This window comes from Monopterus albus, unplaced genomic scaffold (assembly GCF_001952655.1).
Source record: "Monopterus albus unplaced genomic scaffold, M_albus_1.0 scaffold98.1, whole genome shotgun sequence".
In the NCBI taxonomy this organism is placed as follows: Eukaryota; Metazoa; Chordata; class Actinopteri; order Synbranchiformes; family Synbranchidae; genus Monopterus; species Monopterus albus.
The window spans coordinates 1,412,177-1,428,712 of NW_018127978.1; the positions used below are offsets into that span (position 1 = coordinate 1,412,177).

The 16,536-nt window shown below is 42.1% G+C and overlaps 3 protein-coding genes across 6 annotated transcripts in view; 2 read left to right on the forward strand and 1 right to left on the reverse strand.

The window, feature by feature from the left end:
- Positions 1-1,011: 1,011 nt before the first annotated feature.
- Positions 1,012-9,205, forward strand: LOC109965212 (survival motor neuron protein-like). 3 transcript variants are annotated; one of them, XM_020609061.1, is made up of 9 exons: positions 1,012-1,201; positions 1,445-1,522; positions 2,433-2,546; positions 3,059-3,247; positions 6,541-6,732; positions 7,554-7,706; positions 7,776-7,913; positions 8,194-8,230; positions 8,863-9,205. In XM_020609061.1, the coding sequence occupies exons 1-8, from the start codon at positions 1,145-1,147 to the stop codon at positions 8,227-8,229; spliced, it is 957 nt and encodes a 318-aa protein (XP_020464717.1). In that variant the 5' UTR covers positions 1,012-1,144; the 3' UTR covers position 8,230; positions 8,863-9,205. The 3 variants fall into 3 exon arrangements, with proteins under 3 accessions (XP_020464717.1, XP_020464716.1, XP_020464718.1); XM_020609060.1 differs by having other exon boundaries at positions 1,013-1,201; positions 8,884-9,205; XM_020609062.1 differs by having other exon boundaries at positions 1,016-1,201; positions 7,557-7,706; positions 8,884-9,205.
- A 1,191-nt stretch (positions 9,206-10,396) lies between these two features.
- Positions 10,397-12,760, forward strand: LOC109965216 (cocaine- and amphetamine-regulated transcript protein-like). 2 transcript variants are annotated; one of them, XM_020609064.1, is made up of 3 exons: positions 10,397-11,442; positions 11,866-11,946; positions 12,637-12,760. In XM_020609064.1, the coding sequence occupies exons 1-3, from the start codon at positions 11,311-11,313 to the stop codon at positions 12,742-12,744; spliced, it is 321 nt and encodes a 106-aa protein (XP_020464720.1). In that variant the 5' UTR covers positions 10,397-11,310; the 3' UTR covers positions 12,745-12,760. The 2 variants fall into 2 exon arrangements, 1 of the variants encoding a protein (XP_020464720.1); XR_002275609.1 differs by lacking the exons at positions 10,397-11,442; positions 11,866-11,946 and adding an exon at positions 12,417-12,512 and having other exon boundaries at positions 12,637-12,727.
- A 49-nt stretch (positions 12,761-12,809) lies between these two features.
- The window catches only part of LOC109965213 (uncharacterized), an 18,344-nt gene continuing 14,617 nt past the window's right edge, over positions 12,810-16,536 (reverse strand). The window contains exon 5 of the mRNA XM_020609063.1: positions 12,810-15,541. Within this exon, the coding sequence (XP_020464719.1) occupies positions 15,540-15,541 (2 nt within the window). The 3' untranslated portion in view covers positions 12,810-15,539. The remainder of the gene's footprint in view (positions 15,542-16,536) is intronic.

A 16,536-nucleotide genomic window follows, 5' to 3' on the forward strand; every position in this document is an offset into this window, starting at 1 on the left:
GGAGGGAAGTGGAACAGTGAGGTTACAGGGGGCTGAGGTCAAGAAGGTGCAGGAGCTTAAGTATTTGGGGTCAACAGTTCAGTGTGATGGGGAGTGTAGGAAAGAGGTGAAGAGGCGAGTGCAGGCAGGTTGGAGTGGGTGGAGAAAGATGTCAGGAGTGTTGTGTGACAGAAGAGTGGCAGTGAGAATCAAAGGAAAGGTGTACAAGACAGTAGTGAGACCAGCTATGCTGTATGGGTTAGAGACTGTAGCAGTGAGGAAAAGACAAGAGGCAGAGATGGAGGTAGCAGAAATGAGGATGTTGAGGTTCTCTTTAGGAGTGAGTAGGATGGACAGGATTAGGAACGAGCACATCAGAGGGACAGCTCAGGTCGGCTGTTTTTGGGGACAAGGTCAGAGAGGCCAGATTGAGATGGTTTGGACATGTGCAGAGGAGGGATAGTGGTTATATTGGTAGAAGGATGTTGGAGATGGAGCTGCCAAGCAAGAGGTCAAGAGGAAGGCCAAAGAGGAGATATATGGATGTGCTAAAAGAGGACATGAAGTTAATTGGGGTGAGATGCTGAGGATAGAGTTAGGTGGAAACAGATGATTTGCTGTGGCGACCCCTAACAGGAACAGCCGAAAGAAGAAGAAGTTAATGCAACAGGTCAATGTAACGTAACTGGGGAGAGGAGGTAACATTTACAGGGTTAGCGATAGGGCATGCAGGCATAAAAACAATTTTATATTTAATGGGAAATAGTCATTCAAATCTTTGTTGGTGATGTGGAATTCCAGAAGATGTTGAGCATGTTATTATGTATTGTTCTAAATATAATTCAGAGAGAGATACTCAGAGAGTTAGCCTGTGAAGCAGGCCAGGAGTACAATTGTACTAATGGGTCCAGAGCAAGGATTCGAGGCATCTAAGAAGAGAATTAATCGGCTTCACTGTGGAGTTAGGATTAGGACGTAGTTGTTTTTTTCCTCCTTTTTTCAAGAGCTCAGGTAACTTAATGCTGTGCACACTCCGATGCAGTAATGGCGGTATGCGCCTCAATTGTTGGTTAGGAATCCGACAGAAAACGAAGAGAAGAAGAAGAAGAAATTTGTGGCGGTTAAATCTTTAGTGACGTTTGTGAAATGATTGGTCCTTTAACTAATGTCAGCCATGACTGAACTGATAGAAAATGGTGTTATTCGAGGAGTCGTGGTACCGGTACGTGTTTATTATTTTAATTATTTTGTATTATTGTAGACAATTACTGTAACGTTAATGCTGTCTAATAACGGAAAAACGTTCGATAGTGTTAGCCAGTTAGCTAGCTTACTGCTAACTTACCGGTTAGTTTCGCTAACGTTATTTAGCGCCAGTCACTAATCTATACGTTTAGCTTGCCTGCTATCTAGCTAAGGTCCTCTGCTACTTGCTAATCCTAAGCTAACGTTCTTTCTTTTGCAGGTGGAGGACGTCACAGCAGCTGTTGAATACGAAACGTCCCTGGTAGCGGCATTTGAAGACATATTGGAAATACCACAGGTTCATTTGGTTAACATTTTGATATATGTTGCTGCAGACATAAAAATCTATTTAGAAAGTTTTTTTTAACAGTAGCTAATTTTCCCGGGCTGCAAAGAGGCAGCTGTAAAAGTGTCGAGAGAACAGCTCACCTATCCAGGCAAAATTCTGACTACTTTAAATCGATTTACTTTTTAAATTTTACTCATACATGATACAATGATACAAAATACACAAAAGCAATGTGTATTTCAGTTTATATATATATATATGATTGTTTTACTGCTAATATAATCAAAAGTTCCGTTGGATTGTCAGTAAAATAACGAATTGGTAACCGTTCCTGCAAGAAAACAATAATTTGAAATTATGGATATTTAAAAAAAAAAAAAAAAGCCCACACATGATCAAAAATAACCAAACACCACCATCAAATACAAAGTTAAAATTTCATACGTTATAGTTTTGCTGAAGGTGTAGCAGAAATGATTAATATTAGTGAGGCATTTCACCACAGCTTCTCCTGGGCTGTATGCAGTCAGTAGTAAAGCTGACAGCTTCATTTCAGCATTTAGGTTTTACAGTGTTGCTGCTTAATGTTGGGGCTTCATTGTCAAGGTTGTTTGTTTACACCATTTCCCTCTTTTTCTGTCCCTGGTGGGGGTCTCCCATTGCCCAAGAGTGGGGCCTCCTTAACCTTCTCCAAAACTGACTAGTGCACAAGCAACCAAGTATTCACAAGCATTCAGCATTTTTACAGTTCATTTATTTGTCTGTATACTTCCATTCATACTTAGTGAGGCAGGTCCCTACTTGTGAACTTGGCAAATTTTTGAATGGAGTTGGGTGGGTTTTGTTCTTGCACTCAAGTTAATATTTGGCATAGTGATGTTTTGCTAATTCTGGATTGTGGGTTTCTGTGTGTGTGCAGGATGTGGGACTGACAGAATGTGCATTCTCAGAGGAGACAGACACCAGAGAGAAGTCAGAGAAGGTCTACAGACAGCACAATGGACAGGCTGACACCTCCAGCACGCAGTCAGTGGTAATGAACACGCAGACTGGTCGGGACAGGGTATAGCACCAGTTTTAAAATGAAAAACGAACTAACCTGCTTGTCTGGAACCTGGACCAGCATCTGATGCACTTCGAAAATTACAAATAGGAATCTGTGAACTGTTATGTTGACAAAAAGTGGTTTTGCTTTCAGTAATTAAACTCATTGTGTCACCACTAGTGTCAAAAGTTTCAAATATTAATTTCTAATCAAGTGGCTGATGATTACAGTGTTAATAGCTGTTTCTAATCTTTTTTTGTACTATATTTCATTTTGACTTTTTTCATCATTTTTTGTCTTAATAGATATTTTTGTAGTCTTTTAATTGCCTGTCTCTAATGTTCATGCTTCTCTTTGCCAGTGTACAGATCTTTTATTTGCCTCTGAATTTGAAATGTGCTGTACAAATCAAGCTGCCTTGGCTTGAAGAAGATAATGAATGTCATGAATGAATGAATGACAGTGGCGTTCATTAGAACATGTATCTTTGTCTCCATCAGTGGGCGGTGGGAGCTCAGTGTCGGGCAGTGTGGTCAGGGGATGGGCAGGTGTATCTGGCGACAGTGGTGGCGGTGGATGGAGAGCGATGCAGAGTTTGTTTCAGTGGCTATGGCAACGAGGAGGACATGGAACTGAGCACGCTCATGAGTCCAAACACTCTTCTGCAGACTCAGATCCCAGACTCTCTGGTATCATACCTCACACACACCTCACAACACTTCACACCACACACACTGGTAGATGGTAAAAGGTGAACAGAGAGAAACCTTAAACATTTAAAGGAAGAGTAACTGAATGGACTATAATCATGTGCAGATCCCAAGACAAGCGGCCACTGGGCACAGACATCTGAACGGACCCCAGCCCTCCTTACGAAGCCTCAGACTGAACAAGAACCACATTCACTACAAACAACACAGCAGTGGCCTTTTCTCTGCTTACAGGCATTTAGTGTGTAACTATTTTGAGCCATTTTCAAGACATTCAATTGACTTCCCAACAAGAAATGTTAAAATTTCAGAGGCTCGGGGGCCTCTGTGGTTGTTTATCCATGATGTAATATACTGAGGGATTTTCATAATGTCTATCTGATAGGAATCTGAAAAACGCTACAAGAGTCAGATTTACAGCTGCATTGGTTGAAAACCACAGATTTGAACCAGATGAGATTAGAAAAACTGTCTAAAATTGACATGGACCTCAAAAAATGGTCTTTGGCAAGTTTTCTGTTACTTCTTGCTGTTCTCTGCTCTAGTGTTTGCCTCCTGTGTGTGCATGTGTGACGCACCATCTCCAGCTGGCTAATGTTCCTAGTGGAGGCAATTCTGTTAACCCTAACTCCCTTATTTGTTGTGCTAAAACAGGGGTATGAAACTCAAATACACAGTGGGCCAAAATTAAAAACTAGGACAAAGTTGCAGGCCAGACTCTATATATTGAAATATTGAATAAAATTGGGCATGTTTTCCCTTCTCTCTGGATATATAATGCTAAACTTTTTTATATGGAAACAAACAAGTTGATTAAACATTGAATTTGGAACGAACAAAGCTTAATATTATAAACAAATGAGAAATCAAATTTCATATAAAACAAAAACATCAGTGGCATTCGTTTCTTATTGATTTGTGAACATTTTCTGCCATGAAACCAGACTTCTTTTCATCTCCTGTACCTTCTGGAGCTTCTGCTTCACGTCCAGGTCCTTGTACTTGTCTTGGTGTTTAATTTCATAGTGTCATCTTATGTTATATTCTTTCGTTACAGCCACTTTGGCTCCGCACACAAGACAAACAGGTCTGTCCTTTACCTTAATGAATAGATAATCGTCCTCCCACCTGTCTTGAAAGCTCCTGTTTTCCATCTCTCGTTTGGCCATTTTTTTGGGAGGGCTGGATTAAATTTGCCTGAGATGACTGGTAGCATGAGGTTGCTAATGAATGTCAACAGAAGGTGCTTTGGGTTTTGATTGACACACCAACGCACTAGCAAGGCATTCTGGGATTTGCAGTATTAGTGGTGCGTGCGATAATAGTGGCTGGCCAGCTCTAATAAACATTTGAAATTATTTCGCGGGCCAAATATGCTTACACTGTGGGCCTGAGTTTGACATATACAGTGCCTTGCGAAAGTATTCGGCCCCCTTGAACTTTGCGACCTTTTGCCAAATTTCAGGCTTCAAACATAAAGATATAAAACTGTAATTTTTTGTGAAGAATCAACAACAAGTGGGACACAATCATGAAGTGGAACGAAATTTATTGGATATTTCAAACTTTTTTAACAAATAAAAAACTGAAAAATTGGGCGTGCAAAATTATTCAGCCCCTTTACTTTCAGTGCAGCAAACTCTCTCCAGAAGTTCAGTGAGGATCTCTGAATGATCCAATGTTGACCTAAATGACTAATAATGATAAATAGAATCCACCTGTGTGGAATCAAGTCTCCATATAAATGCACCTGCACTGTGATAGTCTCAGAGCTCCGTTTAAAGCGCAGAGAGCATCATGAAGAACAAGGAACACACCAGGCAGGTCCAAGATACTGTTGTGGAGAAGTTTAAAGCCGGATTTGGATACAAAAAGATTTCCCAAGCTAAACATCCCAAGGAGCACTGTGCAAGCGATAATATTGAAATGGAAGAAGTTTCAGACCACTGCAAATTTACCAAGACCTGGCCGTCCCTCTAAACTTTCAGCTCATACAAGGAGAAGACTGATCAGAGATGCAGCCAAGAGGCCCAGGATCACTCTGGATGAACTGCAGAGATCTACAGCTGAGGTGGGAGACTCTGTCCATAGGACAACAATCAGTCGTATACTGCACAAATCTGGCCTTTATGGAAGAGTGGCAAGAAGAAAGCCATTTCTTAAAGATAGCCATAAAAAGTGTCGTTTAAAGTTTGCCACAAGCCACCTGGGAGACACACCAAACATGTGGAAGAAGGTGCTCTGGTCAGATGAAACCAAAATCGAACTTTTTGGCAACAATGCAAAACATTATGTTTGGCGTAAAAGCAACACAGCTCATCACCCTGAACACACCATCCCCACTGTCAAACATGGTGGTGGCAGCATCATGGTTTGGGCCTGCTTTTCTTCAGCAGGGACAGGGAAGATGGTTAAAATTGATGGGAAGATGGATGGAGCCAAATACAGGACCATTCTGGAAGGAAACCTGATGGAGTCTGCAAAAGACCTGAGACTGGGACGGAGATTTGTCTTCCAACAAGACAATGATCCAAAACATAAAGCAAAATCTACAATGGAATGGTTCACAAATAAACATATCCAGGTGTTAGAATGGCCAAGTCAAAGTCCAGACCTGAATCCAATCGAGAATCTGTGGAAAGAACTGAAAACTGCTGTTCACAAATGCTCTCCATCCAACCTCACTGAGCTCGAGCTGTTTTGCAAGGAGGCATGGGCAAAAATTTCAGTCTCTCGATGTGCAAAACTGATAGAGACATACCCCAAGCGATTTACAGCTGTAATCGCAGCAAAAGGTGGCGCTACAACGTATTAACTTAAGGGGGTTGAATAATTTTGCACGCCCAATTTTTCAGTTTTTTATTTGTTAAAAAAGTTTGAAATATCCAATAAATTTCGTTCCACTTCATGATTGTGTCCCACTTGTTGTTGATTCTTCACAAAAAATTACAGTTTTATATCTTTATGTTTGAAGCCTGAAATGTGGCAAAAGGTCGCAAAGTTCAAGGGGGCCGAATACTTTCGCAAGGCACTGTATGTGCTAAAAGAACACTTGATCAGTCAAGCTGAAAAATCTGTAAAATGTTAAAACCCTGCAAACTAGAATTCATAGCTTGTCCGTTCCAGTTTAACCGTTACACTGAACAGAAATAAATTTATGCTTTAAACTGAAAATGTGATACCTTAAGATAAAAACTCAGACATGCTTTTCATGGTAATCTGTAATGGTGACAGTGAATTAAATCCAGATCTCATTGACGTTTGTGCTTCAGGACTGGAAACCTGGTTCTCGTTGTCGGGCTGTGTATTCAGAGGATGGTCTGGTTTATCCAGCCGTGATTCTGTGGGTCCACGGTCAGCGCTGCCGTGTTCGCTTTGATGGTTACAACAATGAGGAGGAACTGGACGTCAGCAGCCTGCTGACCCACAACGAGCTCCACGGACCCATCAAAGCCATTCGAAAGGTACAGACCTGGATTCAGTATTGACTGAAATGTGTCTGTAGCACTGAGCCAACCTGTCAGCCACAGTTCATGTGTAGTGAGAAAATTAAAACAGCCTTGAATCATGTCACTGTTCGACAGAAGGGGGGGTTAGGGTTAGGTTAGTTAACCTGCTGGACAGGTTAACTTTTTAATGTTTGGGGCTCATTATTGGCAGTAAACTCAGCTTTGATTGGCACAGTACTGATGAGCCCAGCAGAGACTTCATGTTATATGCAAACTGTTTCCGTTGCCTGTTCCTTGCTGCTGCTGCTGCTTTTTGCAGATGTTCTGTCTTGAAACAGATTGCATCTGTGATGCTGCTGTTCACATCCGTGTGTGTGTATATAGAAGGTTGGGAATGGAGGCATGAATATTTGGTGTCTGTGTTGTGTGAATATCTGTATGTTTCTCTGGTGTACACGAAGTGAAGCTAAATCTCCCCTTGGCAACAATTAACCTGCGACATGACTTGGTTTGTTTGTATGAAAAAAATCAGACCTTTTCTGAAAACTGTTAAACCAACTTCTGAGCTGGAGCTGAGTTTTCTGTCCTGGAACCCAGAGCTCAGGGTCCCACTTCCTGGAATTGGTCTGGTCATGAAAAGTGCCTTCAGACAGAGGGCACTGGATCATACATTTGCTAATGTGTTGCAGTATGTATAAGCAGAAACACCTGCTCACCTCAGTAAAGCTGAAGGATTTTATTTTATTTGAAAGCAGCTCTCTGACTCAGACCTGACCTCTGGGTCTTTGTTGCCACCGCCGTGTTCATGGACACATTGCTTGTTGTTTGTGTGTCAGCAGGCTAAAGAGAGGTCCAGCAGTCAGAGCAAAGTTGAGAGAGATGGAGATGACAAGACGAGAGGAGGAGACCAGCAGAGAAATGAATCAGAGAAAGCTGCCAATCGTAGCCTCCCTCTGTTCCCTCAATTTCCTCCTCTGTCGGGCTTAGGGGTAAAACATTTATTAAACACAATCTTATTGATGGTTTTTCCTCTGAGTCTCACAGTGTCTCTTCTTCAGGGCCCTCCTTCCTTCTTCCCTCCTCCTCCGTGGTCGATTGGCGAGAAAGAGTCCGGCAGTTCTCCAGCCATCGACGGCACCTTGGACAGCATGTTGATGCTCTGGTACATGTGTGGTTACTACACTGGCAGCTACATGGTCAGTAACATGTAGTCGTTCTAAACACACTCTAACAACACAAACACAGCAGGTTCATGTTTATCCAAACATTTCTCATCAGCTCAGCTCCAGGTTTAGTTTTGATATTTTCTTCTGGTGAGAAATGAACTGTTTAGACCTTCAACTCAGTCTGATTCAGAATTGATTTTAAGCTTTTGTTGTTTATTTTTTAAAGGCAATAAACCACACAGTTTGTTGTTTGTTTACCTGTGAAGAAAAATGTGTGTTTGTGTACTGGTGTGTATTCCTGTATTTTCAGGCTGAGCAGCAGTTCAGGTCAGCATCCAAAGACTGAGGTGAGAGCTCACTCTGATCACAAACTTTAGTTACACTCACCTGAGTTTGCACACTTCGTTTAACACAAACATCAGTAATTCTCTACGTTAAGGGCCACTCCACCAGTTTTCACACAGTTTAGTTTCCTCCTCAGTGAAAACGGTTGCATGACATCAGCTTTGGCCTGTTGATGTCAGCAGACTACAAATGTCCAGACACTGTCCAGATGCATTATGGGACATGTAGGCTCCAGTGTTTTTTGGAGCAAAAGGAACTCTCCCCCCTGCTGCTCAGATTTTAGCCAGTAAAAAAAAAAAACAAGAAGAAATAAATCTTCCATTTTAGTGAAAGAGACAAAGTGGTGTGGTACAGAACGAACACTACATTATCAGTGTATAGTTTTAAATGTCAAAGAAACACCAACTGATTTACCCAGTCAACTCCAAACCCCCACAGCTGAACTGATGTTAACTGTACAAATGTTTTGCTTCTTGTTCTGTGAGAGGGCAGCAACTGTAGCTCTGTATCCAAACGCCTAAAGTGCAGCTAATCAGCACAAGGACAAAGATGAGTTGTTCCATAATACACCTGCAATGTCTGTATTTCAGTCTGAAAACTGAGCGTCCTTGCTCATCTTTCATATTCATTTCAGTTCTTTTGCCTTCTGCTGTAGAGCCAAGACAGAATTATGGGATGAGACGCAGCTGGGACAGTTGTCTTGCATTCACTGTGTACTTCCCCATTTCTTTTCTCTATTTTAAAAAGATTTGTATTTGTTGTCATGGAAATGCTCCTGTACATCGATGGATTCAGTGCGTCGAAACAGTGCAGAATACCTTTGTGTTCAGAGAGTTAGAGAGATGTTGTGTCTCTGTGCTGTTTTTGGTTTGATTCTGTGTAGAGCTGAAGTGAAAACTCAGCTGTTGGAAAACTGTTGCAACAAAGCGTGTTTTGTTATTAAAAAGGTGGACGGCTTCTGTCCCTGCTCTTTGTTATGCCTATCTCTGTCTGCGCCCAAGTGCACTGGAGGTGAATGACTTTTAGTGTGGCCTAAGATCGACAGAAACAGTGTCCCCTGTGACTCCACGAAACAGTAGAGCTGGTTTTCACTGGAGCAGTGCCCCTGGCAGAAAGCACTTAACCCCACCAGCACCATGTGGAGTTGGTTTACATCAGAGAGGACAACATAAGATGTACTGTGTTATGATTTAATTTAGTTTGAATCGCAGTTAATGAAGCAGCTGTTGTAGAAAGGAGGAAATGCAGAGCTGCACACCAGCAGAGCAAGAGGACCTGAAAAGCCTTAAAGTCTCAAACAATGATTCCAGTTCCTTCAAAAGATCCTTAGAAGATAGTAAAGAGTCTTAAATGTCATTTACAAAGGTTCTTTTATAGACAGTGACATGGGTTCTAACTTTGGCCTGCCAGGAAGCTCATGAACTGAAGTATGTGTCGAGTTGACCCCAAAGTTAACTTTGTTTTTCATCTGCTTAATCTATCCATTATTTTTCTGCCACTTCGGAGTATGAGACAGTGGTGCCCTGTGTATAGACAAGTAAAAGGCAGCCCACCCCTCCTATATGTCCTGGTAGAATATGTTACCCCTAGTAGTGGTTCTGTGCTCTTCTGATAAATTACATCAATATTCTTGAACTATTAGACTTTCTCAGCTAAAATGTCAGTAGCACAGACCTGCCCTCACTAAGTGTGAGGTATAAGGATAGAGAATACTTGTGAACTTGACAGTTTAGGGGAAGGCTAAGGAGGTGTGCGCTGCTCTTGGGCACCAGCAGACCCCCAGCAGAGGCATAAGAGTATGGGGGGGTTCCTGCTCCTGAACCTTAGATAATTACCTTATCTCCATTAAAAAGGTACTATAGTTTCTTGTAATATTATAATTTTCTTCTTATACAGTTACAACTTTGCTCTCAGTATGACTTTGACTTTTAAAATATTCAATAGTCAGACTTTTTTCAATAATAATTTCCAGTGTCAGCTCTGCCCTTCCCTTCTCACGCTGAGAGGAGAACACAGGGCTGCTCTGTTTGTAAACAGAGCTGCAGCCAAACCAGCAACAAACCACATGCACATTTATTCTCAGTCCACGTGCATGTCATCACTTTATGTTTGAGTTTTTCCTTTTTAATCGCTAGTACGTTTGTAATATTTGCTCTGTGGCTGTGCAGGTTGAAGCCAAACTGACCTACCAGTGTGCAACAGCTGATTAGATTTCTGCCTAGTTGATCCCGTCCGTCAGAGGTCAGACACATTAAATCAGCTTTATGTGGTTTGACGTAAACGGTGACACACAGAGCCGCACCTCTTCCTGTCACACTGAGGCTGCTGTTGCTGTTGTTGATCTGCATACCTCAGGGTATCTGCAGGTCTGGAAAAGTTTTAAAAGCCATTGAATTTTATAACGAAGTCCTGGGAATGTTTTAAAATGTCTTAAATTGACCTTAAACTGACTGTGTAGCGTTGTTATTAAATGTGTGAGTTGTGGCTGTCAGAAGATGACCTCTTGTACATTGAGCTGCAGGAGACTTTACAGAATTGCCCTTTTGAATTAGTTTAATCCATCTATGATTTTTATGCTGCTTTGCTGGGTCCATGTCACATTAAATTACTAGCACAGACTTATGTTACAGATGTGATGGAAGTGCCCATAAGTTGGTGTCCTTAATGAACAGTTGTAGGCCTTATTGTGCCAACTTTTTTTCAGTCCTCCTTCAACCAGTTTGGCCAGTTTGAAACAGGTGTTAAAAGGTCTTGAATCTAATTTCTAAATGGCAGCAGGAAACACTTCTACTTTTTAAAATGCTGTTGGCAGTCACTGAGCACAGAAAGCTCTCTACAGTCCTGTCCTCACATTGCATCTGAAGGAGCAGAGGTTCCCTCCCTGCTGACCTCGGACGTGAGTTGGCCCATTGTCTCATTAGCGACAGGTAAATATTGTCAAACTGACGTCAGAGCTGCTCACATAAAAACCGTTGTGTGCGAGACTCTGCGTCAGTAACTGGAGGACAGTCAGGGGTGTCCAGAGTCCCGATCATCTCCCAGCATACCTCAGCGTCCCTGAGCCTTCAGCCCAGTCTGAGTCATGGTTAGCGGCAGGATGCTTCTGCTCAGCGCCTCCTGCTGGCTGCTGGTTGTTCTGACGAGCTGTGAGGAGCTGATAGAGGAGCGATCGTCTGAGGACGACACCATCAAGACACAAGAGGAGAAAGAACTGGTGAGTTCTCATGTTTACCTGTGTGGAAGGAGGGAGGACTGGGTTCATTTGAGCTGATTTTCAGCTGGTGGAGGTCTTACTGTGTGGGTAAAATGATAACATTACTTGAGAAATGACTGATTTAATCAATAATTAGAGGTACCAAACCCTTGCAGGTTAGAGTGTCGGGTTATGAGGATTTTCTGTGGAGTTTTTTTCTGGGCTTGGGGTTCTGGACTTGTAATGACATTAATGTTACTGGAGGATGAACCATTGAGCTGCATTGTCTCATTTTCGTGGGGAAGTGCAGGATCAACAAACCATTCTCCAAATATAAAGACGTAAAAGTAGCAAAGTAAACCAAACACACCCACCATGGAGTTTGTGGGTTGTTTTTCTGTTGTGTTTTTAGTCTTCACACCTGAAATCATTTTTCCTCCACAGATTGAGGCGCTACAGGAAGTCCTGGAGAAGCTGAAGAGCAAACAGCTGCCATCAGAGAAGAAACTCAGCTGGCTTCCCTCAGTAAGAACTTCGACTTACTCTTCTCTGATTGGAGTGGTGTCTGTTAGGTAGTTTGGGTTTTATGTGTGCAGATTTTCCCAGCTGTTTCCATCCAAACACAGTGCAGGTGGACGCAGTCTAGTTTGTGCCGGTCTGTGTCGAAAACATTTAACTTGTCTTCCCAAAGCAGTCTCCTAAAAATCCACAGAACAGGCTGGTGTCTGCTTCTTTGGTGTAAAGATTGTTACATTGAGCAAATGGTACAGACACTTCTTCATGATGTAAACGATGACACTGACACGTTTATCCCAGTCACTACAAATCATATCTAATTTACAGTGACATTACATTTATTCTGCAGATTGTACAAATTAAAAGATATGTTTGAGTTTGTCCTACAGTAGTTTCCATACATACATGACATGTAGACAAACAACCACACCCACTCACACTCACTCCTAGGGGCAATTTAGAGTCGCCAGTCAACCTAAGCTGCATGTCTTTGGACTGTGGGAGGAAGCCGGAGTACCCGGAGAGAACCCACTCGGGCACAGGGAGGACATGCAGACTGCACACAGAAACTCCAGGTTCGAACGTGGAATCTTCTTGCTGTGAGGAGACGGTGCTAACTGCTGTTCTGCCCACTAAATTTCAGTTTGTGTGTACTGAAATGTTTTTGTCATGTGACCTGTGTGCGTGTTTGTGTGTCAGTGTGACGCAGGGGAGCAGTGTGCGGTGCGTAAAGGTCCGAGGATCGGGAAGCTGTGTGGGTGTCCAAGAGGAACTGCCTGTAACTTCACCATCCTCAAATGTCTGTAGAGCTGAGACGCAAACGACTGTTGTTGTACAACCACAAAATAAAGGCACATTTTCCAGAACTCCACTGGTCTTTGTTTTTTTATTTCTCAACAGTCCAGTTCACACAAACTGCATCAGAAGCAGAGGAACCTCATACTGTCTGCTGGTGCTGTCAGACTCAGGTGCACCTTGCAACATTTGCAGCGAATCAGTGTGTCCGAAAATGACAAATGTATCTGTTTATACACTATAACAACATTTGGAGTGGGTTTTGTGCGGGACTTGATCTCAGAAAGTAGAGGAAGAAGCCCAGCAGACACACCCTTTAGCACCTGACTAGTCTGACTATCCTGTCCTTAACGGTTTACTAACAAAAGTATCAGCACTTTATTTCATCCACTCACTGGCCACATAGTCGCACCTGTACAATTGTATTTACTTCAGTGGAACGCTTCCTCCTTCCCATCTGTGTTTATGAAGCTCAATGTTTCAGTTTTCAGCGAAATTCTAAAAAAATGTATAATTTCAATTCTATGTTTATTAGTGAGGTCCTAGAGGTGGTGTTTTACTGCACTGCATTAGATTCAGAGGTGTGTCCTCCCCAATGACATGCATGAGAGGGGCAGAATATTAGGAACAGAAAAGTCTGGTGGAACTGCTAACAAGTAAACATGACAATGTGACACAAAGACAAAACTAGATGCTGGTTTTGTTCAAGAGGTCACAAAAATGTTGGCAGCCGCTGGTTAAATCTCTAACAACTGGTAATAAATACATGTAATATTTAACCCTTTGGTAAATCAGAATTAAAATGCAGAGCAAAGAAAATGTAGTTTTAGAAACATCTCAGGTTTATTACTCTCAAACATTCAGTACCCCCCCACCCCCAAACCAGCATCAGATAAAAATTTAAAAAAGCTAACATGTGAGTTGCTCCTCTGCTGCAGTGACAGAAGCTTGAGGCTGTGAGGTTTGCTAAACAAGATAAAAAGCACAAAAGAACAACAAATAGACCAGCTGACTAAATTCATTCACACATCTGACCTGTTCATACCTGACTGCTAAACCTGACCTGCACCAGTTCTTTTGAATATTTCTGTCCTTTTTTCTGCCTGTTTATCAGAAGATTAAAAATTGTTTGGAAAGGTGATAGTTATAAAATTTGAGAACAGTCTATAAATGTGTGTAGCATTTCAGTCACGGCCGGTGTTACAGACTCCAGATGCTGGTGCTGATACAGATGTAAACGGGGTTTTTGACCATTTTACAGTCAGTTTTTAGATTTCTTTCTAGGCAGCTGTAGAATTCTCTGTTTGAAACTCCACAGGCAGCCATGATCCATCACATTGCATGGTTTTCCAGACATGCAGTAAAATCCCCACTGCTAAACACACTGCTTTTAAACCGTTTCTGCAGGACACATCATATAAATGGTTTCACTGTGTTTCCATATCCTAAGGTCTCTGCTGCACCATCAAAATATTACAACTTCAGCTCAGGATACTTTAATTATTTATGCTTCACAATAACATCTTGTTCTATCCTGTCCACGTTAGGATCTGATTTAACCGTCAAGTGTGAACAGGATTTTTGAAAGCTTTGATCCTAATGGATCATTTCCCAAATCCTCCATTAGTGTTTAGATCTGGTTCCGTCCACACAGCCTCTGGTTTTCAAGTCTATTTTTTTCCTCTGGTGTGTTTAATGAAGCCTCATCTCCACATGCAGCTGTTTCAGTCACTCAGATCCCCTTGCTGTCTGTTGCTAACGCTTTACTGGTCTCTGTTCTGACTGATCAGGCTCCTGGTGTCACGCTCAGCTTTTTGGTTACACTTTCCCCTGCTCTCTCTAGCAAGCTGTGGAAATCAGTAAACCCATTAAATCCATACATAGATATGCTAACCCCTCATTTTGAATGTAAATTCCCAGTACGGGTAAAGAAAGGAGCTGCTGCCTTGCTTCATGTAGTCGTGTATATGTCAGCATCATTAGCAGGCTAACGTTAGCTTTTCAGTTTTGTACCTGGTTGTAATTTGGAGTTATTCCAGATGATGTAGTTTCACCAACAGGGCAGGAGTGGAGGGAGAAGGGGACATTGTTGGACTGAAACACCACTGATGGGGATAAATGTCCCTGACTCAACGCCAGTCGGGCAGAACTGATGAAGCCTCTTGGATAAGAGGTGAAAACCTAGTCTAGTTGTTTTTTTCCTACATTTTTTCAGCTTTGATTCTCACTCTGTAACAGCTGAGAGTTTGAGGGCTAAAGTTAGCTAGAGGGGCTTTAAGCTGAAATGCAAATTGTAAAACCAAGTCCTCCGTCAGTTTTTGAATCCCAGTTTTCTGTCACCAGCAGCTAAAGCACCTCAGATCTTAAAACCAGATGTTGGCCATGATGGGTGTGTGTATTCTACAGTCTACTTCAGTGGAGCATGTTTCTATGAAATTTGTGGTTGATTAAATGATGTAGACCCACAGGCCTTCTTGGTGACCCGACACTCACAACACTGCATGTCTGGAAGGAGCTCAGTCTATAAACTGATGCAGGATTTGGGAAAACCTCTTGTTCATGGACTCAAACATAAATGCAGCAGCAAAGCTAGAAGAAAACAGTGGTAAGGCAGCAGAGTCGATTTCACGTTTAAGCCAGGCCTGTGTCCAATCATACGGCAGTGTCACACATCAGCATCTCCATGGCGATCTATTTGTTTGTAGCATAGACAGGAAGTTTGTACAGCAGTCATTGGGTCCGTCCAGGCTCCACCCCATTCTGGACCGCAGTGCTCACCATCGAATCAGCCATCTGCCACGCTGAACTCCTGGAACGACAGCACACACACAGTTCTGTAGAGCTCACATGCTGTGACCTCGTCTTTCAACAGCGCCTGCTCCACTGCTGCTGCAGCTGCTTCCTACATGTCATGATGCCACAGTTGATGCTTGTGCCCCATTTCAGACCCAGCAGCTTGTCCTTGTCTTTTTTGATGCTCTTTCCTCCTTGCTTCATCCAGCTTTGTGCTCACTCACCTCCTAACTTTAATTTATTTGCAATTTGTTGATGAAAATACATCTCTCTTCCTCTGTCCTGCCTCCTGCCGCAGTGATCGGCTCTGACCACCGGGTGGAGCTCCTCTTATTCTCTAACCACTTTTATTAGAGGACAGGAAGGACTTTCCCCTGCTGGTGTAATGTGGAATAAATCCCCTTGTGATGTTTTTAAATTTGGTTTTCTTATGTGAGGAGTTCATTCAGTCACAGGCGGAGTAATTAACATAGGTGGCACATAGTTTTCACACCACCTGTGTTCTGCTAACACTGAGCCCCCACATTTGTTCTTGTAAACAAGTAGTACCTGGTTTATTTATTTAAGAGACATTAGATCCAATACGCACCTTTAAAAATCTGTTTAGAAGTGCACTATATCCATTAATCATTGACTAAATGTTTGCACGGTTATTATCAACGCTAAGGACATGCACTTAACACAGTAATGCTGTAACAGCTGATTTACTTCCAAACACATACATTGCAGTCTGTTATAAACCACTTTGCACACTACATTGGATGTTTAAACCATCTTTATATACCAGTGACGTGCGGTGAGGTTGACAGCTGGTGAGGCGCCAACCCTTTTACAGTCAGATTTACAAATACAAATTGTCTGTTAACAGACAATGCGTTATGTTTTATATCTCATATCAGCATTCTTCACACAAACGTGACCCATATTTAATTTGAGGTTAAAATTTATTCCAGTTGAGCTTATTTCTAACTAGAAATAATAAAAGTTTATGGTCTTACCTTTACTTGTACA

Bases quoted from the DNA above. Each gene is read 5' to 3' on its own strand.
- LOC109965212 (XM_020609061.1), top strand. From the start codon at position 1,145: ATGTCAGCCATGACTGAACTGATAGAAAATGGTGTTATTCGAGGAGTC. The intron at 6,733-7,553 runs GTACAGACCTGG...TTTGTGTGTCAG, and splicing joins CCATCAAAGCCATTCGAAAG to CAGGCTAAAGAGAGGTCCAG. The intron at 7,707-7,775 runs GTAAAACATTTA...TCTCTTCTTCAG, and splicing joins CTCCTCTGTCGGGCTTAGGG to GGCCCTCCTTCCTTCTTCCC.
- LOC109965216 (XM_020609064.1), top strand. From the start codon at position 11,311: ATGGTTAGCGGCAGGATGCTTCTGCTCAGCGCCTCCTGCTGGCTGCTG. The intron at 11,443-11,865 runs GTGAGTTCTCAT...TTTCCTCCACAG, and splicing joins CACAAGAGGAGAAAGAACTG to ATTGAGGCGCTACAGGAAGT. The intron at 11,947-12,636 runs GTAAGAACTTCG...TTTGTGTGTCAG, and splicing joins AACTCAGCTGGCTTCCCTCA to TGTGACGCAGGGGAGCAGTG.